General features: G+C 41.3%; 1 protein-coding gene across 2 annotated transcripts in view; it reads left to right on the top strand.

The window, feature by feature from the left end:
• rims1a (regulating synaptic membrane exocytosis 1a) overlaps nt 1-23,342 on the top strand; it is a 122,317-nt gene that overhangs the window by 61,053 nt on the left and 37,922 nt on the right. For both annotated transcript variants that reach the window (XM_008290557.1, XM_008290556.1), the window contains exons 5-6: nt 11,457-11,728; nt 14,652-15,346. In XM_008290557.1, the coding sequence (XP_008288779.1) occupies nt 11,457-11,728; nt 14,652-15,346 (967 nt within the window). The remainder of the gene's footprint in view (nt 1-11,456; nt 11,729-14,651; nt 15,347-23,342) is intronic.

The raw sequence follows: 23,342 nt of genomic DNA, 5'->3' as shown, positions 1-23,342 counted from the left end.
CTGCCTACGGTTCCTCCTCTCCGGCGCTTGTTTCACCATCAGAGTGTGATCTAATACAGGGATTACTATGGGATTAAGTGAGTCTCTTATAAAATAACAGCTCACCGCTCCATATCTCCACAACACTGGCCATTTGTTCTGTGGTATCAACACGCTCTAACAATGTCTCACAAGGGTGAAACACAATAACTGCTCCAGAAAGGAGTGAAATGCGCTTAGCGGGGAGTACACCGACGGGAACATTGACCAGTGAGATAATTTACATGATGTATTCTTAAAGTCAACCAGTACATTTCGCTTGCTGGCTTAATTTTTCAGAATCTGCACGCAGTTTGTACTTTAATAAGAACTGGTTAAATCCTTAATTCTTGAATCTGAACTGGTGAGTCAGAATTAGAATAAGTAAACTGGGATTTTTGGTTTAGCTGAAAGATGTCACTTAGACATTGGGATAAATAAGTATAATTAAATAATTTGATATGTGATTCTACTGTGCAGACATGCGGTAGGCATGCAGTTCAGTCATGAATGCAAAAGGCAAAACAAACAAGCACACAGTTAGAGATACCATTAAGTAATGCTCAGATAGTTTTAACTCATTGAGTGTGATGTTTAACAAAGGTGTTGGTTATTGCTATAGTTTGAACACATTCCTATTTGTGCATTTTCTACTTGATTTTTAGCTTCATAGCACCTTTAAGTTCATTGTTTTCTTTGTACAGCCCACCTCTTTAATGTTTTCATTCACTGCCACCAGCAGTTTTCATCAGAAAATGCTCAAATAATCCCAGTGTTACCACATGCACAGCTCACAAATAGACAAAGTAAAAGGGCTGCGTAGCACTGAGGAGAATTCTGCAAACACAGATCAGCCACAACATTTAAAAAGCATTTATAGATGATTGGGATGACCAGTTCACGTCATCTGTAAATGACTCTTATGTTCCTCGACTTTTGCGTTTTTTGTTCATTTATTTTAATAATTATGATGCAAATTGACATTTTCTGTCAGTTTTAGACTTAAGTTAAGTGAAGAAGTTTAACCTTTTGTGAGATATTTTAGCAAAAAAGTTTAAATTTAATGCAAGTTATATATCAAGAGTTTTTTAGGAGGCTCTTAATCGTTTCTATTAGATGATCATATAATGTGAAAATCTCTGAAACAAGTAAACATCTGCAGTGGCTTTAAAAAATGCATTCAAACTTAAACTAAAACAGAAGCACAGATGGAAAATACTCAGCAATAATGTGTAGTAAATGAGCTAAAACATGCAAAACTTCCAGTTCTTTAGAAGTGCTGTGCATCAAAAAGTGGCCAATCAGGTCTCAAGGATAATATCAAAATTGAAAAGTTAGGATTTTTAAGGGGTCAAGATCATTAAACATCTGGTTGCATTGCAATGTTCTGCTGGCAAACTTTGGGATGTGGCGTTCATTTGGATGCAACTTTGAAGAAAAGACTTCCCCTAAACATCCTTGCAGACCAGGGAGGACAGTGCTGCCCAGCAAAAGCTGAATTGCTCGAGAAACACAACAACGAACTCGACATGTTGACCTGGCCTACAAACTCTATAAAACCCAATCCGATAGAGATATAGAACCCAAAAAATCTTTTGCCTGTGTCCTGGTGGACAGGTCTGAGCCGTCTTTGCAGCACGACGGGGACCTACACAATACTAGGCAGAACAAAATGTTTCCCTCTTGAGTTTGTAGAGATTAAAACAGAACTCAAAACAAGGAACTTTTGCTCCTAAATTCATCGTGAATCTTAAAAGCGACGTTGCTCTGTACCTGCTGGGTATTGCAAACAGGGAAAAGTTTGCTGAACTTTATGTGGTGATAATATGTCACAGTTGGGTTGTTTCTGCTTCCCTGTCATGACCAAAAAGGACATTTCATGCAGCTTTGAAATCAAGCAACTTCTACCAGAGCGTAACATGCATTGCCATGCATTGTATGCCAAATATAACACTCGCCTCTCTCTTTCTTTTAAACTGTTACATATGGCAAAAATATGTCCTTACCCAGAATGGAACTTTGTTTATAGTCCGATGAAGTCAAACTAGTTTGTGTTTTGTTGCACCTTCCTTCTTGATGGTTTTTTTTGTGATTCCTTATGATTCCTCCAAGGGCAACGTCTCCACAGATTTCTATTCAGTTGGGGTAGTCTTTGTCTTTTGTGTATTTTTTAACTGAAAAGGTAAACAATCCTAAAAACCTAAATGACAGTAATAACAGATCAATAATAATACTAATATTTGGTTGTGTATGGCATTCTAACACAGCATGTAGTGTTAGCTGTTTTGACAAAAGTCATCCTACAATATTAAACAACTGTTAGAAATACAGTGTGGAAATGTTAATATCAAACCAACACAGCCAACAGATACTTTTTCCGTCAATGAAAGGGCTGCAAGTTACAGTGAACACAACTACAGTCTCTAAGTGCAAGTGAAAACGGCATTAGATGATGTAACAGCTACGTGTAGCAGCAGCAGTCACTGTGTGGCCCATCTCTAAACATCTTAGAGTGGAAAAGACACAGTCTGCGTGCCTTTAGTGGATGGTGGCGTACGCAGACCTCTAAATATTAGCAGGAGCTGAAATTCAAATGGTTGCTTCAGTAACCGGTGGCTTCTCTCTCCTGCGCTGTGTGATGAGCCGAAAAACAGATCTCTTTGGAGGCGATCTTCGTTTATTGGAACTTGACAGACGATACAAAACGTACACAAAATCTGCTGTCAGTTGCCGACTTGTACAGCTACAGAAATTAGAACAACATATTAGAACCGGGAAAGTAAACTTATAAGTGAAGTTATGTACACTAGAAAACACACAGACAACAGCAACACAGTCTCGCTTCCCACAGAATACGTGAACAAAAGGGGAGAGGTAAGGCGGGAAAAACCCATTTATAGGATACGGTGAGCGGCCAAAAGCGTACGTGGGGTACTGGGACCCTCAAGTGAAGGTTCCACACCATCACCAAAGGGCGGACCAGATTTTGTGTAATTCTAATAACAAAAGTAGTAACAATAAAATAACAGTAAATTAAAATATATATAGTACATTATGTACAACTAATATAACAATACATACATATATAATATAAAACTGCTGCTGCACCACTGACCCTGTTACACTCCCAGTTTGTACGAGTTTTTCCTCTGAGTTTATTAAACACCTGCAGCATCAGACATCTGTTGTATTGATGTCTACATTTTAATAAATCTAGTCAGAGCAGACTTTGACTTGTCATAACAAGAAAAACACAGTGATGGTCCAGCAGGAGCCATACGCTACCAAAGAGAGAGCGTTTCATGCATTTAAACCTCATACAACACAACATGGTGGTAACTTTACTAATTACTTAAAATCATAACTTATCCTCCACATGGGGCCAGGATGGATGTAACAGTAACTTACACTGTGTGCTTTTCTTCACCTCAGACAGGTGAGCTGTCACACACACAGATGCTGTTAAATCAGTCCTGAGTGCTGGAGCTCCATCACAGCTGGATGTTAGTTTGTTTTAAAAGTCTGATTCTAAAGTTAAAGTATTTTGCTGTCATATCAAGTTTTTTTTTTTTTTTTTTTTTTAGTAGGGAGATTTTTCACAGCAGGATATTTGCAGCTGTGACATTATCTGCCAACAGGCAGCCAAATAACAATGAAAACATATTTTGTTGTACTGTAAGTTGCTGTGATTGGATCAGTTATCATCACACATGGACAGAAATTACAACATTGGAATCATAAATCAACTATGGGCCTATGGGTGAACTTTTTTTTTTTTTTTTTTTTATCTTCAATACTCTGCAGCATCTCTTCTACTGGACTGTTTTGCCATAATAACTAAAACACTAAGTGTACCTGTATTAGTCAAGGCACATCAGATAATTAGTAACATTAAATAAATTAGACATCATAGTGTGCACTCCATCAGTTTGCTTGAACTTCAGTGATGTCTGATGTATTGAACACTGGGCGTCGTCATCAGGTCAAAGGTCAGGCTACCTGTCAATCAACAGCAGGTGACGCGCAGGTTAACGCTGAATCTAACGCCGGCCAAGATGTGGTGTGAACAGAGGACGGTTAAGCTGCTGGGTGTGAGTGAAATGTATGAAAGCCCCACATGGGATGCATGTTACGCTGTCCGCTCCTCAGAGGCTCTGTTCCCCGATGACACCGACCCACCTGTAGGAGCAGCGGAGTCCGAGTGTGACAAGTAAGTGCGCCACATCCCACCGCTTCTCCTTTTACTGGTAGCGGATGTGCGTTTTCATCGTCGATAGAGGGCAGGCGACTGGGGCTGTTTTAAATAAACTCCTTCAGGGACAGTTTGCTTTGTAAACTACTGTTGTTTTAACTAGCAAGCCAAGTTTGACCGACAGCTCCGTTAGTCTGGTCTCTGCTCAAGTTCAGCATGCTGTAGACGCAGTCAGCTAGCTTAGCTTAGCTTAGCTTAGTCACACCGCGTCGTGTGTTCAGCGCCACAAGCTCATAATTTGTAACTTCTAATTGATGATTTTGGCCTGACCGCGTCTGCTCGTGTAACGTTAACAAACGAATAGGTAAACACACCGGCAAAACTTGGTGCTAACCAAACATTTTTTTCTTAGCTAGAGTCAAGCTAATTGTAATAGCACGTAGCTAACGTCAGAATCAGAGCTACATATTGCGCATTTACTCCATGACCGGAAGTAGTGCAGTTTGACTTTACTATACATTTGTTACTGTCAAAAGTCGTGTATGACGTTTAGATTTGCTAATTACATGATAAATAAATCAGCTGCGATGTGTAGAAAATTATGCAGCAGTCTCTATATTATAACAGAAATAATAATGGTAGATTTTGGCTTGTCATAGTAGGAAAGCCACTCTGATGATCCAGTTACACCAGCTCAGGGCTCCAGACTTGGCTTTTCCACTGGTAGCACTGGGGCTGGGGGCCCACTGAGCAGCCATAGTCAGCCATTGGGATCGAATGTAGTACTTTTATGTTTCAATTAAACTCTCCCTGCCTGCACCTACAGGCTCATCATCTGGTGTGTCTGAGTCAGGACCCCTCCCTCACCACCAGCCTCCTCCTCTCCATCCTCAATGAGTTTTTTTTTTAGTTTTTCTTACATAAGCAGCTATAGAAGCTGCATTTTTGGAACATGATAATAGTTAAATTGGTTTATTACACATATTTGAGTCAGTGAAGTAGAAAAAAGATTACTTGCATCCACAATAGCTAGCGCAGTAGCTACTTGTGTTTGCTGGAGGGGCACCAACATAAAATTTAAACTCACACACACTCTAAGATAGTTGCAACTGACTTGAATAGAGTCTGGAGACCTGCAAGTATCTCAGTAAACCTACAGAGAAATTACCAGGACTCAGGAACTGGTTGATCTAAATTAAATGTAGTCATGTTTAGCACTATTGTAGGTTTTGTTTTGTTTTGTTATTTTTTTATTTTATTTACTATGACAAGCCAGATTATCTGCTTTGTAGAAGGTCTATTGGATAGTTCTCACCATCCTAACCTTATTGGGACAGTCTGTTAGTTCAGTTTGAATTTTCTGAAAGATTAAAAAGGGACGTATTTGTCACTTGGAGACAGACATTTGGCTAGAACAGAAATTAAAAAAAAATAGAAAAGTACCTGCAGGGTATTACTGGCCACAGAACACCCTTACTGTTGAGTTTGTAAGGTTTTCACTTCATACATGTCGACTCCATGTGAAACAAAGAATGGACATGCTATTTAACAAAATGACTGTTGACATATAGTCATTAACATAAAAAAGAAGCTTTCAAGTAGACTTGAGTAAAGACTTATTGATTATTCAATCAGTGGGTAACAAAGTCCCACTGATTAAACTGGTTTTATATGATTGTTAAGGCGGGTCTTGTAAGCTAACTAGACACTAAACACAGACAAGAACTGTTGAAAGCTGTACTGTCAAACAATGTCTGTGCACCTTGTTTTATCTTGGTAAAAAAATTTTAGTAACATTTTTTCAGTTAAGAGTTGTAGAATTCTGACCTGCTCCAAAACCTATTTTATTTTAGTCTTATCTGTTTCAATGATTAAAAAGACGGGAGATATGCAACCAGCATTTGGCTTCAGCAGAATTCATGAAAACACTGTCTATTTGTGTGCATAGCTTAACTCCAGAGGAGAAGAATCCTGAGGGGCAGGAAGGCTGGCTCTCTGTTCCTTCTTCCCCTGTGAGTCAGGGATCACATGCAACCTCCTTGACACCACGTCAAAGTTCTCGGAGGACCAGGTCTATCACCCCAACTCAGCTGCGAGCCCGAAGAGCCGAGAGAGCTGCTGCATCACACCTGTACAGAGCTCGAGACGACAATGAATCAAGAGCACCTGTTTCTGGAGGACACAGACGTGTCTACTGCTGCTGCAGCCAAAGAAGATATAGTCCAAGAAGATATGAGACAAGGAGATACAGGTCAAGAAGATATGTGTCAAGGGGATACTGGCCAAGTGCGTCATCATGGGAGCACCTACCTGCAGTCATCCAGCCTACCAAGTGGTACCAGGTTGTTGGGAATAGGCAATGCAGGTACTGCAAATCCCAGGGCAGGAATCAGAAGACGTCTTGGATATGCCAGAGCTGTGAGGTGCCCCTGTGTCTGATGCCGTACCGAAACTGCTACGCCAAGTGGCACGGCCAGATATGTTGAGTTCAGCAGGGTGGAAGTTATTCTCCCATAATGGGATAAGTTCTTGTGTTACTGCAACATTTGTTAGGCTTGAAATTTTTCTGTTTATCCTTACAATCAGAATCTCAGTGCTAAATAATGTAATACAGAATATTAATGTGCTAAGTACACCAGTTCTGTAAAAATGGTTACATGCAAGAAAAATAATCTTTAACGTTTTTTTATTTGGCCAGGCGGTCACCTGGTTTGCACTTTCTTTTATAATATGTTCCCATTGTTGTACCGTATGTTCTATGTTCTATGTTCTCCATTTCAGTAAAAAGTTCCTGCTTCTATTAATGATTCTGTTTGTTTATTCAAGGCTATTTGTTGGTTCGCTCCTTCAGAGCTAATCAGTTTGCACTGCGAAAATTGACAGCATAATGCATTTACAGAGTGCATAAAGTACGCCATGTCTGCTCAGTTCAGTTCACATTTAATGCGAGTGTGGCTTTTGACACCAAACACTTGGACAAAGAATTCAGATCCTTTAGAAGTAAAACTGAAAAAACAATGTCAAATCAAACAAAGAAGCGTGATCTAGGAGTTTTTTAACCTAACATATCCAGAAAGGTTCAGGTGCCCCCCAGAGAAAAATCAGTTAAAGTGATAAAAAGTGAAAATATATATTTTTTCTTTGAATTGGGGTTTGATTTACTCAAACATTTGTCCCTTATACAAAGTTTCAAAGATTTCTTTGTGATTCATGTATTTTTAATCGATTAAAAAGCAGAATAGCTGATGTTAAGAAGCTCCTAGCAGCATGTTTGTGTATTTGTACTTACGAGATAAGAGTTGGGTTGGGTGCCAGTCACTCAACAGGTTTCTACCCAGGCTGCGGCTGTCAGATAGGCCTGACCCTGGATGTCATGGAGGTGGTTTTGCAAAAAATTCAGTCAGGTCTGGATCTGTGTAAAGAACAGGGAGCTTTCAGTCCAGGAGGAAAGTAACCGCTTATAAAATACAATCTGCTACATGCAGTATACATGCAGTTTAAATTCATTACGATATTGCACCCTCACACATTTTTTCCTGTGAGTTGTCGTTTATATATATATGCTCTTGGCAGCTGAATTTTTTTTTTTTTATACATGCACATGTATGTAACGTAACTGAGGATTGTGGGTCAGAATTGCCAGAAAACCTTTCAGGCTGGCAGACTGTAAAATGATACCAGGGGTCGTAGGTCATCCCAGTGTTTGGCACACTGCCTATTAGGACATACTAAATGTTTTTCTGACATACCATAAGATACGACCTGTTAGATACATGTGCTATTTTATAAGTAAAGGAAGCCTGTAAGAATCAGTGAGATCACTGGGGCCACAGAAACCCTTCATCATGTGTCCCATGACAGTGTGACTGAGCCAGCATGGACAACACTTGGACCTTGAAACGTGACGGAGCTACCGGTTCATTTTATTCTGTATGTGTGTCAAATATAATAATTTACATTTGTAGCTCAAACATTTATTCAGTTAGTTGATTTACAGAAAACCAATAAAGGCAATTTTGATACTTGTCTAATTGCTTTGGTCAGTTATCAGTGATTAATCAATGCAAGGAAATAACTACATCATTCACATAATCACATTAGAAGAGGCTAGATAAAATTAAGGATTTAATAAAGAAGCTCCAGTGATGTTCCTAAATAACACATTGTAATTCCTATGTGACTACACAGCACGTCCGCCCGCCTGTAAATGTATGGACAAGTAGACCAGCACTGCAGTGTGGATCTGGCAGCCGTCCACCTTGTCGGTCTGGCTGCAGAAAATCACAGATTGGTGGATGTTTTCACCAAAGCTATAATGTCCCACATGAGGCAGTGTTTTGCTTTCTTTGCTGTGTATGTGTGTTTGTGTGCGCACACGTTTTTCCCTCTCTCCCTGGTGGTGCTGGGGTGTTTGGCAGGATAAATATAGCTGCGTTGGTGTAAAGCTGTTTTCTCCTCGGCTTTTGTAGCTTTAATCAAAAGCAATCTGGAGGAGGGAGAAATGGAAGAGAAAGTGGGGGTGAGAGAGAAAAGGGAGAGCGGGAGGAGGAAGAAGAGGGAGAGAGTTGGTAAGAGGAAGAGAATGGGGGGAGAGGGAGGAGGAGGAGGAGGGGGGGATGGCTGATGCCAGAGTGTTTTATTTTAGCTCTCTTTAAAGAGTCATTGGGGAGTGTTCAGGAGTAATGAGAACCCTGGTGGCTGGAGGAGTGGGACTGACTCTAACCTCCCCTCGCTCTCCTCCTCCATCCTCTCACTGTCTCTTTATTTCCCGCCCAGCTTCACTTCCTCTGTCATCCCCCTCTCCTCATTCTGGCTCTGATGTCAACACAGGACTGTGACTACGGCTGCATTCACACTGCAGGCCTTCGTGCTTCTCTCTGTCTTTCTATTCTAAGATGCAGCCCTGCATCACTCACTGTATGTTTGAGACGTTTAAAGTTTGACATAAGTAGTGCAGCACATCTTCAGGAAACGATGGAGTGTTTGTCCCCAACAGATCATTTTGCCCCGTGATCCAAATTAGGAATGACAAAAGACAGTTTATTTGTACCTACTCACAGTCTCCAAATAGAAATGTAGCCGTTAAAGGAGGGCAGACACTGTGAGATTTCTGTTAATTTTCTATACTGTTAACTAACACTGGATGTCAGCCCTCTGCAGACAGAGCCTGCAACTTCTCTGCTCACACTGTACAGGTCAAGTCTGACTCAAAGGACTTCCGGTATAAATCTGCCATTTCTGGCCTACATTTCATGTGGATTTTTTTCTCCCCGTCTGCTATCTATGCGTTCCCGTGTCACTATTTTCAGGGTCTCCATCGATGCATCCTGAACTTAACGCCTAAAGAAATACAGCCAGACCTGAGTGTTTAGAATGATAATGAGGTGCAGCCAGACCATTCTTCTGCGTGGAGATAAATCTAGATGTGATACTAACTGATGGGCTGCCATGTAAAGTTCACAGAGACAAGTTTTGTCGAACAAATCAAGCCATCACAACTATTCAGATGTGTGCAGGATGCATGAATGTCTATGACCTGCCAAACACTGACACTAATCTTTCTGCCAGGAGGATTTTTAGATGTTTGCATGTCACACCAAACTGATGAATGCTTGACCATCTATCCTACCAGCTGAAATCCTCACTCAAGGTCAGGGTACCAGGTGTTTCCAAAGTTTTCAATTGCATCTCAGTTTTACTGTGTGGCTACACCGTACTAAGTTGTCCGGGTCTGTATGAAATAGGGGTGAAAGTGCATCCGGTGAGGAGGACTGTGAGTTATAATTTAAACAGACAGAAAAAACCTGGAAGTTGACCTTGTGTTTAGTTTTGGTCAAACCGCTGCTTTCAAGGTTAATAATTAGTTTTTATGGTGAAGATCACTTGTATCTTCTGACCTTTTAGCTTAAAAACAGCACAGGACACTAATTAGACTCAGTTAACGACTAGCTGGTGAACATAGGAAACATTTAGCAGCTAAATGTTTTTTCTAGGCAGTGATGACAACACATCTAAAACAATAGTGAATATTGCATATTAGTTTGATGCCCAGAAACACGACGGCAGGTCATGGCAGTGAGCAATAGGTGACTTTATGTCAGTGTTGTGGTCACAACTTGTTTCTGCTTCCCAAATAAATGGCCAAAAAATCTGTTATGCACATTTAAGGTTGAAACTAATGTGCTTGTTCTAAAGTTTGTATTTGTATTGATCAGATTTAAAGTTTAGCTGCACAGCATGAAGAGATCAGTGAGGTTTAAGGTTAATATCTCTTTAACTGACACTGAATGGTGTATCTTTTAGATGTGTTCATAAGATTAGGTATCTAAAACTGTTCAATACAGAAAGTTAACATCAAATGCTTGGTCTGCTGGATCATTTGTTTGTAACTGAGTGTGGTTTTTAAGGCATCACACACACACACACACACACACACACACACACACACACACACACACACACGATACAACAACTGTTCTTTGCTTCAAATTGAATTTGTTTTTCATCATCCAAATGCAATGTGATATCAGATATATGTTAATCCTGAAACTGTTATGTAATTCACTCGACTGTACATCTGAAGTGTGTCACGAGTGGTTAAAAAAAAAAAATCTGAATTTGGACTCTCAGCTGTAGTGTGTGAACGCAGCCAATGTATAGTCGGCGTGCATATGTGTGATGGGACAAATAGAAAGAAAGAAGACGGGAGATATTATTCTGGCAGCCAGTTGAGTATCCTTTCATTATCCAGTTGGCTTTGTGTTCCTCATTTGGAGGCCAAAAGCAGCCCACAGTGGAAGCCAAGCTGCTCCCTGGTATAACTGCCATGATGTTGATCTTAAAAAGCTTCCATAAAAGCCTTTTTCTGGACGACTCATTGGCAGCAGCGCAGCTCTTTAGGAAGTGCATTGTTCCATTTCCTGTTTGACAGTCACAGCGATTGAAGCCGGGCCTCAGATTAGTGGTTGGCAGAGGAGTTGGCTGGGACGGTTTTCACTGGCTGCAGTAAAGAATAGTTCTTTCCTGTTGGACACCTCATTGTGAAATGAATGTCAGCAGCATTCAGCTCCTCATCTCCACTTCTCAGCGAGGTTATGTAAATGCATGTCGTATATTATCTGATCTGCTTGTACGGAAACTTTACGATGACAGCTGCTTGCCAAATGATCTGATAGAGCTGTATTGAAAATCCAGACGTATCATATGGCTGTGATTCTAATCCCTCCCCGTGCTCCTTCTCTCCTAGGTGATCTGGGTGTGCAATAACTGCCGGAAGCAGCAGGAGATCCTGACCAAGCCAGGCGAGTGGTTCACTGGTCCTCCGGGGAAGACTGCCGGCCTCGGTTCAGCCGTCAGCGAGCCGTCTGTGTGCCAAACGCCCGGGGATAAGAAGCTCCGATCTCGCTCGCAAGCACCCCCGGGCTCCACCGCTGCAATCCAAGACCCCAACCGACCGAGCACAGCCGGGACTCTACCTGGCACCGATGCTCGGTCACTTAGCGAACCACCACGAGACACGTAAGATGAAACGCAATTGTGGAAATGCTGCTGAAGGAAGAGGTGACACAAAAGATAGATGAAAGAAATATTCAAAATCTTATTACACCTCATGTGTTCAACAGTTTTGTTGTTGCTCTACTCACCAACATCACTGAAATCCTTTTTGAACATCCAGATTGGTGACAAATGAAAGCAGAAATAAAATGTCTCTGGATCTTTGCTTGAGGGCTAAACAGTTCTTCCAAATCGTTCCCTTCTTTGGTGTTTTGATGATGATGCTAGAGTGCACTGTGCAATACACGACAGTATGCACAACAGTTATGGCTTTGTGTCATTCAGAAAACAGGTGTCCATTATGATTGGTTGGAGTTTAAAACTATAAAGAAAGAACCGAGTTTTCTGTAACGGATCTCAAAATTAATTTAGCTAAAGGCGCATTAACTGATAACAATGAATGAGTGCGAGGAACACTTTCTACTTCATCTCGCAGTGAATCATCTAATAAATTGTATCATGAGTTTCATCATTTATTAGATAATAAACTGGGCTGCCTAATGTCCAGCTGTGCACAAGCATAAAGAAGATGTTAAGTTGAAACTCCAGTTCAATCCTTTTGCCCCTAAAATCATTTTAGTCTGATCTGACATGAAACAGCGTCATGGTTTGTTAAACTGATTTTATTTTCTTTGTGCATAAGCAGTGATAATGAACGATCTTAGATGTGCATTTAATCTCCATCTGTGCATGTTCACCCTGTGACCTTTATGGTAATCTGACAGCATGCAGTTACAGAGACCAACAGTTGCTGGCACATTTACACAATAGGGTGCACGTCTGTGAAGAGCTGAACTCTCCAAAATCTTCCATACGGTAGATGATCAACTGGTTTAAGGTCTGGTGACTGCGATGGCCATAGCTTGTGATTCACCATTAACTTGTCACCCTCTGAATCTTTTACTGAGAAATGTTGGAAAACCTCTTAAAGAGTACTACCTAAAAAGGTAATAGGAAGTTTTCAAAAAGTTAGAAAGTGTGGTATGCTTGCTGGAGAAAATAAAATAAGAGAGTTAAAAAAAAAAGGCTAAGGCAGAGATATCCTGATATTTAGTATAGATAGTATAGTGTAGCTCTAAAACAGAGGTTCTCAACTGGTCTCACCCTGGGACCTACATTTTCCCATGGTCATTAAGTCGTGACCCAGTTTTTTTTAGAATTCAATATTCAATATATTTTCCTGTGCAACATGCATTTCAGAGCATATAACCATGCACAGTAACTGGACCATGACAACTGCATGTACAAAACTGCACAAAATAAAAAAGGGAGAAGAAGGAGGAGGAGGTGGGAGGAATATTCGGAGATCAAAATTGACATCCCGATTCAAGCACAGCGAACGAATAGTTGGCTATTCGGCTATTTGGGTCCAGCCCTAGTATGAAAATCCACATTTTAAATACTCCGGGTCATATTTGCGCTTTGCCATCTTGCATCCCAACATCAACACAAACTTAAAATGAACGTCAAACAAACTATGGTTACCATGCCTGTCAAAATAAAAGTTTTTTCAAAATAAAAAATAAGTCCAACCTGAGACGCACATTATATATTATTTAATTTTGACCAGCTGTCCGTGACCCGCCCAGAACAGGTCCGCGACCCACTTTTGGGTGGCGACCCACTAGTTGAGAACCCCTGCTCTAAAAAACTGGGGACTGACAAATTCCATTGTGCAGTTCACGACTGCCTACTTTATACCCTCCCTGCATGGCCTCCAAACTACACTTCTCTAATTTGCAACACAGATATTTTCTAAAATATGACAGTAGTCTCCAAACACAGCATTTACCAGGATTACTAAAGCTTGTTCAAAAAATAGTATCCACAGGTAGAGGAGTAACCATGACAAGTGATCTGAATATGTGAATGAGTAAACCTTTTAACTCATGTTTCATATTATTGAGCATCATCTGCAATCCTAAATTGCTGTCTTAACGCAGTAGAGGATTATATTTTCTAAGCATTGTTTCTTATGCCATTCAGAATGAAATAAAGGAATACAGGTCCAACCTACTATCACTAGCAGTAGTTACATCAGTAGCGACTTGTCACTGTGGAGCAGTCATGGGTGAGTTGGTGTGCTTGAGCTACAGTGAGTGAGGAGGGGATTCCCTGCCTTTCCCATAGCATACATGAGTTTTTAGGATTTTAATCGATGACCAGAGGAACTTTGGCAATGAAATGGTAACAGATGAAAAATCACACCAGTGTCATTTGTTCTCTGTGCATAAACAGTTGCTGCAAGCAAAGCAAAAGTTAAAGCTGTCACATACATCATGTATTAATCAGTTTTTGTTATGATTATTTATTAAACATTTAGAATGCTGAAACAATTCCTCCATTTATCATTCAGGTGATACAGCATTCATCCACTCACTACTCACTAATAACCTTTTTCAAGCAAACATTTTGATACAGTTTGGATTTGACTTTCTGTAAGACATAACAAGCTTTTAGCAGTTTCACCTTGAGGTTTGGGAACTTTTGATGGCCATTTTTTTCACCATATTTGTGTTATTGGCTCTACAGAGTCTTTGGGCCGAACTAAAATATTTCAGCAACTTTTGAACTAACTTTTCATGGTGACCAGAACTTTGAACTTTGGTGATCCTCTGAATTTTCCTCAACTAACATTTGACATTCTGACAAAACAAAAAATGTAATATTTCAGTTGCCCATTACTTTGATACACTGTAAATGACTAAATACATTTACAACTGTTAGCACACATTAGCACGAGTCATGCCACGATGCCCTGTATACTATAGGAGCTACAGAGGCTGGCATTGTGAACTTCGTACTGAAGTTTTCCAAGCCTGTAAAAACATTGTCTCACTTGTATCCTTTTCTTTCCTTCTTCGTCTCCGTATTGATTGCTCCTCAGGAGAAATGGACGGGGAGCTGCAGGAGCTGGTCGGGGCGAGCGGCGGCAGGGCCAGCCCAGGCTACAGACCCAGGTGTCCATGGACCGGGACCTGCGGGGGGAGTCCAGGGAGCGCAGGGACAACTGGCGGCAGACAAAGGGACGCTCTCTGGAGCACGATCCAGTGGGTGGAGGTGGGGGAGCGAGGCGGACAGAAGAGGGGGGTTACCACCACATGGACCACAGCGGTGGCCCCCCTCGACAAGCAGGGCAGGTCCCTCCTGGAGGCAGGGGCCACCCTGTGCCCGGGCAGGGTCGTGGCATGGGCATAGGGGAGGTCGGGGACGGCACTCGACCTGGACAGAGGACGGTGGGCGGGGTAGGTGGGCCGCATGAACACACTCTTTTGCAGCAAGGCCAACCCCCTGAACTCAGAGAGCCTTCTGGTTCAGGCCCCGGCTCAGCCCCTGGCCAGGGACCAGTAGTGAGACGGACCAAAAGGGAAAAGGCCGAGAGCATGCTGCGCAATGATTCCCTAAGCTCTGACCAATCAGAGTCTCTGCGTCCTCCACCACCGCGGCCCCACAAGTCAAAACGAGCCCTGGGGGCCGGAGGGAAGAGACAGACCAGCGTCAGCAGTTCAGAGGAGGAAGGAGGGACCACGCCTGAGTACAGCAGCTGTGAGGATGCTGAGATCGAAAGTGTCAGCGAGAGAGGTGAGAAAATATCAATCATCACCTTCTGTTCATGAAGAACTGTTGTTGATTTCAGCGAGAGAGTATGGAAAGTATTGACATGTGTCTGTTCATTCGTCTGTGCATCCATCCATTACATGAGACATCTCAGGCAGTTTTATTTTCACAAAATGTGAGGAAATGATCCGTCTTCGCACTGCTGTATGGCACTTCCTTACACTGCTTAGTTAGAGGAAGTACTTTTAGGTCAACATTGAAAATCTTAATAGCCACTTAAATCTCTAAACTCACATATTCAAATGACATTTGATGAAAGCTTTAAAAATTTTCATTAGGATTATCGCATTCATCTAAAATCTGTGTTTTGAGGTGTCTAAAATGTTTCCAGTTTCCTTCCTGGTGGTGAGCGACCAAACAGCCGTCACCAGTTCGACTTAATATCAGCAACTGGAGCTCAAAGTGCTCAAGCCATGAACATCACCCACGGTCCAGGTTCCTTTTTTGCTGTATAGAAATGTACACGCAGACAATAACATCACTAAGCTAATGGAAATCAGTGACTTTTGTTTGTCATTTCAACTTCTCAAAGATAAAACGTTTCTAAAATGTGTCTGTCTTGAGGGCTCACAACAACATGGAACTTATTACACATTTTACTAGGTATTTTTTTTGCAGCTTTAAGGAGCTTCTTCAGTTTCTTTAGTGGAATTTATTGTTTTTCCAGTTTGAATACACGGCTCAAAACTTGTTTAGAATTAGTGCATATGTTGTGTTTAATTGGGGCACAGCTATAAATTGTTTCCATAGAACGGACTTTGCCATATGTTACAAGAGACGTGCTTCTTTCATGGCGGACACAGAGTAAAAAATGGACAAACCATAGAGAGATGTGTTGGCTTCAGCTGGAAGCATTGTACTTAAGGGATCATGCTCTTCCCTAATGATGAGCCACTAAATATTCAACAAAAGCCTTATTGCTGTAGCTGCCTGCTGATCGGTTTAACTAGTAAAACTAGTAAAGGACTGCAGGTGTAAGTTTAGGTTAGGACTGCCATAACATGCAATGGTTACGATGGTGCAACAAACTGACATGTAAAAACAAAAAGAGCAGAAGCAAATTACTTTTAAACCAATCAACAAACAAAAACCGCTTAAACAATTAACAAGACTCTTATTAGAATTACTCGAGGCTAATGTGTGGTCCAAAGAGTGATCCCTGGAGGACATCATGTTATTTAATTCTAGTAATTGTTATTTTATGACATATTCGCAAGACAGCCAGGAGCACAGTGCCTCCTACAGCTACAGTTTACTGTGTGAATCACCCTGATTAGGTCATTAACACTTGGAAAAACCCAAACACCTCACTAACGTAGAATTTACAACTGTTGATCCTTTCACAAACCTTTTCAACCAGGACTCAGCAGTAGTTATACTTTAACAACTGATGTTGGAAAGCAATTTATTTGTCATGCTTAATGCTGTATGTGTGTTTATAAGGAATGAAGCATTGCATTTTCAGCGCGCGCGCGTGTGTGTGTGTGTGTGTGTGTGTGTGTGTGTGTGTGTGTGATTGAACACTCCTACCTGAACACTGTATCATGGGAGGTGAATGTAAGAAGCAGAGAGAGCTGTTTAGTCTCAGCCCACTGTCCTTATTCACACTCAGTGAGTTTACAGACGTCTCTCTGCTTCACTGTGTGTGTTCACAACAGGTTCAGGCTGCTCTGATTTAACCCAGTAATTTGGGGAACACTGCAGGTTCTCACATTTTCTACATGTGTATGAAGCGCTAACATTTAAACTGGTATACACCTAACTTCCTGAGAACATTTTCAGTTTTCTAAATGAAGCGATTAAAATGTGTCACATGGTTGTGTTTGCAGAAACTCCTGCGGTCATGTCTTACATTTGTGTACAGTGCATGCAGCAGGATGTAGCTGGCAGTTGGAATGTCAAAATGAGCAGCTACCCAGTAAACCAGCGTACATGTTAACAAGTGTGCAAGCCCATGTGTGCACATCTGGATGTTTTCCTGTGTGTCATATTATATTGTTTTCAGCCTGGCCCCCAAGGGGGACAGTCCCATACTGAGCGTACATGTGTGTACATGGTATTGCGTCTTGGATGGGGCAGCTTGACCCCGGTTAATCCCAGGGTTGACCTTGTGTGGCCTCACAAAGCCGTCCATGTCCCCCAGCCTGAGAACATACAAGTGTTCACACTCTAACCTTGTCATGTCCAAGCTGGGTTCTGTCACTTTACTACAAACCGCTCCAAGGCACTCATGCTTGCCGCTAGGTATCCAACTGTGTTAAAAACAATAATACAAACTACTAAAGAACAGCTGGAGGTAATTCTTCCTTATAACCACCAGCCCAGTCCTGTTACGGGTTTGCTTCAATGCCATACACTAAGAAACGATTCCACTGAAGGAGACTTGTGGCTACAGCTTGGTAAATTCCAAAGATAAGGTGTAGTGTCACTGATCACTTTAATGTTTTGATAAACTTTATCTTTTTCTGGTAAGAATACAAAATCACATTTTTATGCAATTAAAAAAAAAAAAGTGATTTATTATTGATCCCCAGTTGGAAAAAGCCCTCAGCAATCATCATGTCATGTTAGAATTTCTGCATTGTACCAGTTTAAAGGTGACTGCATATGTGCTCAGTTCAAACTTCATATGGAATCAAAGTAAGAGACACTGGTCTGAAATAATCCCCAGGTGACGCTTACTGTTACTGACTGTTGCTGCAGATATTACTGTTTCCCTCTGGTTGAATAGTAGTTTAAACTTTTTTGAACATTGAAGATCCACAGAGTTTACATTTTTGTAATTTTTTAAGTCCAAATACCTGCAAAGCTTCTTGTTCTTGTTCAACCTTAACTGTTCATTATATTTACAAATGATAGCATGCTAACATGCTAAGCTAACAAGGGACACATAGTAAGCCAACAAAAGATTAGGATCTTAAGATTATTGTTGTGCTCATGGTAGGATGGAGAGCAGCAAGCATGATTGCACACTTTATCTTGTTGATTTACGCTTCCCAAGACAGTTTGCGATTTAAAACAGTTTCCAAACCCTGTGGATGCATGTTGCTCAATAAACATATGTGTGTTTTTTTTTTAAATATATATACACTGAAAGATGATGCTGTTGAGCAAAGTGAAGAAAGTTCTATTTAAACCTGAAAGTAAATCATCCAGTACATCCCCACCTTCATACACCAACAGAAAACTTTTTAGGTGGTTTGTCCCTTAATGATATTACCAGCAAACCAAAGTAATTTATGTTGAGATAAACCCTTACTTAACTTTTTTATATTTTTCTAAAAATAGAGTTGATTATTGTTTATCATCTGTTGTTCAGCGCTGCAAGGTGGGTCGGTGGTTAGCACCGTCGCCTCGCAGCTAGAAGGTCCCCGGTTCAAGTCCCGGTGAGGACACCCGGGATCTTTCTGCGTGGAGTTTGCATGTTCTCCCCGTGCAGTGTGGGTTCTCTCCAGGTTCTCCGGCTTCCTCCCACACAGTCCAAAAACATGTTGAGGTTAATTGGTGATTCTAAATTGTCTGTAGGTGTGAATGTGAGTGTGCTTGGTTGTCTGTCTCTAAGTGTAGCCCTGTGATAGACTGGTGACCTGTCCAGGGTGTCTCCTGCCTTTGCCCTAAGTCAGCTGGGATAGCCTCCAGCCCCCTGTGAGCCTAGTGAGGATTAAGCGGTGTATAGATAATGGATGGATGGATAGATCTGTTGTTCATGTTGTTCAGTGTTCACTGATTCAGTCATAGTTGACTCTTCTTGTTATTTTCCACTACTTGATAGTTCATGTTATTTTAGTCACTACCTCATAAATTTGACAGTAGAGAGCAAACACACTGTATCTGGCTGTAGCCATGCTCATGCTACAGTGAACTTTCATTCACTTTCACCGGAAGCTGACAGCGATAAAGTGTGGTGCATTCTTTGGAGCAGAGGGTGCAGCAGCACCAGCCTGGACCCAGACCAGGAGCTGTGACATCCATCAAGTGGAGGTTTAGGATCAGAGTGTTCTGTCAGGCCAGGTTTTAAACACATCGCTGTGGCAGCGAGACGCTGCTTCCTTTTTTAGCTTGAGACTGAGACCGGGTCAGTCCTGAGATGTGGTTGCTGGCAGCTGAGAGGCTTCCAGGCATGTAAATCATTGTAAGATCAGTGCAGGAAAATACACACATACACACACATACACACACGCACGCGCACACACACACACACAGTCAACACTGCGTGGTAGTATCCTTCTACATACAAACACATAGCACTAACTCATCCTTGATAGGAAGGAAGGAAAACACAACACAAACATTACATGTGAACTCTGATTCACAACTCTCACTTTTTTTTTCAACCGTATCTGGTGCCTGAACCTGTTAATTAGTCTGAAATTTTTCCCCAACTCGCAAGATACAACTAATGTTTTATCCACCATGCAGTTGGGTTCATAAGTATTTAGATTGTGACACACCTTTTGCTATTTTGTCTCTGTACACGACCACAAGTCTTGTACAGTCAATTGCTGCCTGAAGAATGGAACCCATGGACATCACCAAATGCTGAGTTTCCTCCATTGAGATTCTTTCCAACCATTTACTGCAGTCACCTGCAGTTACTGTTTGTAGTGTTGGTTTATGCCCTTGGTTTAGTCTTCAGTTAGTAAAAATCAGCTCAGTTGGATTGAGGTCAGGTGACTTACTCGGCCTTTTACAACTATTCCATTTCTTAGCAGTATGTTTTGGGTCATTGTCCATTGGTATTGTAAGGTGCCATCCGGTCAGTTTTGCAGAATTTGACTGAATCTGAGAAGACCGTATAGCTGTACACACTTCAGAGTTCATCCTGCTACTTATGTCCGCAGTCACATCATCAATAAACAGCAGTGACCCAGTTCCATTGGCAGCCATACATGCACACGCCATAACACTGCCGTCACCATGTTTGACAAATGATGTGGTGCTTTGGATCATGAACATTTCCTATCCTTCTTCATACTCTGCTCTCACCATGTCTTCGTTTCATCTGTCCAAAGGATCTTGGTCTAGAACTGGCAAAGTCTCATCCAGTTTTTGGGTTCTTGAGTGTTACCAGTGGTTTGCATCTTAAGATGTAAATTTACATTAATGAAGGCGTCTCTTCATTGTAGTCTCTGACAATGATACATCTGCATTCTTAAAAGTTTTCTGAACTTGGCACAGTGTGGAAGGGTTTTTTTTCTCTTTACCAAGGACCATAAGTTCTCTTCTGTGGCCTTTTTGTGTTGCTGATCTCACCACTGAAGTGCCTCCTTTTGAGAATGGACAACTCCTAAAGTTTCTGCTATCTCTTTGATAGGTCTGTTTTGGGGGTTTTCAGCCTAATGATGTTCTCCTTCACTTAATTCAATTCAATTTTAATTGTATGGTGCAATTTACAACATATGTCATCTCACAGTGCTTAACATAGTAAGGTGAAGACCTTACAAATTTTAAACAGAGAACCCAACAATCCAAAGTTGGACTTCCTCTGAGCAAGCGGTTGGCAATGGTGGGAAGGAACCAATGCCCCCTGTAGCTTAGTTTGGGCAGACAGACAGTTCAATCCTTTCCTAATGTCATTGGTCTTCTGTTTTTGGTTTTAAGGGCTAGTAACAAACAAACAAAAAAAAACTCTCTCTTAGCTATTATTAGACTGGAATTGTTTTGGGGAAGGGTTTAGTGGAACATCTTTTGACTTTACACTGAAATTACCAGTTAAATTACACTCACCTCATTTTATATAACAGCTTTCATTAGGGCCCGACTGTATATAAAATATGGAAATAAACTACAGGTCTGAAAAGTGAAGGCGACGCTGAAGGACCGTATGCTTTCTAAGAGCCAGGAGGAGGCGAGTCTTCTTGTTCCAAAAAGAAGTCCAATTGTATAGAAGTCTATGAGAAATTACTCGACCTCGCAATTAATCTGTTACTTCAGTAAACATTTACCTAATAAGTTTATGATCTTAATTGTGAGTGTGAAGACTTTTTGATACAGCATGGTGTTCATTTTGTGAATTATGGTCCCATTTAGAGTTTCTCAGTCTGTTCTACCTATTGCTCCTAAGTCTGGTTTCAAAAGATCAAGATCGTGACGGCCAAAACATAGTCCTATACCATCCTGTATGCAAACCCATTGACCCCACATGGTTTCCTAACGCCACAGTGACTCTGATCACTTCTTCTTTTTCTTTCAGATCTTTGTATGCGTAGAAACACAAGAAAACACACTCACCCAAGCAGCCCACCCACTGCACAAAACTACGTTCATGCTCGAGTTATGAAACTGAGAACTGGGTTGTCTATCGCCAGAGCGTTTGCTTTAAGATTACATAATGTCACTATAAGTTGTCACAACTCATTAACCTCATAGCCTCCTGGCTCCTAGGAACGCTTGGCTCTGTTTTACTCCGTGTCATAACAGTGTCGTTGAGGTCCTGCACACATTGCAGCACCGCCCCCCGGCCCATGTGCACAGAGGAGGCTGTGGGTTTTGGACGAAAGCACGACATGAGGATGAACCACTGAAAATGTTCAGAGAAAAAGATCATTCAACAAAACAGTCACTGTACAGTGTATTGTAGCTTTATGGAACTGAAATGAAACTGCTCCATTTCCCAAATTATAGTGATGTATAAAAAATGTAATTAAAACAGTCCTCGCTCAAGATCCCTGCGTTCGCTTCTGGAGCTTTCATCAACCTTACATTGTCTTCCTCTGCAGGTGGAGTTTGTGATACAGTTGAAAGCTTCAGAAAAAGTGAAGAGGACTTTGAGTTGGGATTGTTAAGTCAAGCTGCTCTTTCGAAGGTCCTCTAAACTTTCATGCATATATGAGAACAGTATATTTATTAGTCAGACTTTAAGGTAAATTTCTAGCAGTGAAGATGTGGGTGCCTTGAAGGTCCCCGGTTCACGTCCCGGTGAGGACACCCGGGATCTTTCTGCGTGGAGTTTGCATGTTCTTCCCATGCAGCTGCAGGTTCTCTGGCTTCCACACACAGTCCAAAAACATGTTGAGGTTAACTGGTGATTCTAAATTGTCCGTATGTGAGTGTGCTTGATTGTCTGTCTCTAAGTGTGGCCCTGTCCAGCACTCCGCCACCCTCGTGAGGATTAAGTGGTGTGAAGAGAATGGATGGATGGAATTAGTTAAAAATTTAAATGAGAAAAAGAGGAAACAAAATTATGAATTCCTACTTTTTATAAGTTATTATTTTTATTTTTTTTTAACTTTCACTTTCTATTAGTATTTATTTGTACGACATTTCTCTCCTGAATTCTATTTTTGTTTTTCACAGTCATTGTATATCTGGTAAGCACTTTGTAAACAAAGTACAGCAACATTATGATTGGAAAATGTAGTGATCTCCTATTGTTTGTGATCTTTTTACTTTGAGTCTAAGAATTAACAATTTGAATTCAAATGATAAAATGGCTGCAGGGTGGCGCAGTTGGTTAGCACTGTTGCCTCGCAGCAAGAAGGTTGCCATTTTGCGTCCTGGTGGGGGCACCGGAATCTTTCTGTGTGGAGTTTGCATGTTCTCCCCGTGCAGCGTGGGTTCTCCGGCTTCCTCCCAAAAACATGTTGAGGTTAATTGGTGATTCTAAATTGTCCATAGGTGTGAATGTGAATGTGCTTGGTTGTCTGTCTCTAAGTGTGGCCCTGTGATAGACTGGTTACCTGTCCAGGTGAAACTGTCTTCACCCTGAGTCAGCTGGGATAGACTCCAGCCCCCCATGACCCTAGTGAGGACTAAGGTGTAGAGATGATGTATGGATCTTTATTTACTGTTTCTGGCTCTGATAAATGGTGTAATGTTGGTGATTTTGTTAAGAAAGCAGCCACTTTGTGATTGTGTTTAACAGAAACGTGTGTCCACAATCTCCATAGTTGACCTTACAGCAGAGATCTCCAACTCCGGTCCTCGTGAGCTGCTCTCCTGCAGGTTTTAGATGTTACTG

This window comes from Stegastes partitus, unplaced genomic scaffold (genome assembly GCF_000690725.1).
Source record: "Stegastes partitus isolate 25-593 unplaced genomic scaffold, Stegastes_partitus-1.0.2 Scaffold683, whole genome shotgun sequence".
NCBI classification, from domain to species: domain Eukaryota; kingdom Metazoa; phylum Chordata; class Actinopteri; family Pomacentridae; genus Stegastes; species Stegastes partitus.
This window is presented reverse-complemented; position numbering and strand designations above follow the sequence as displayed.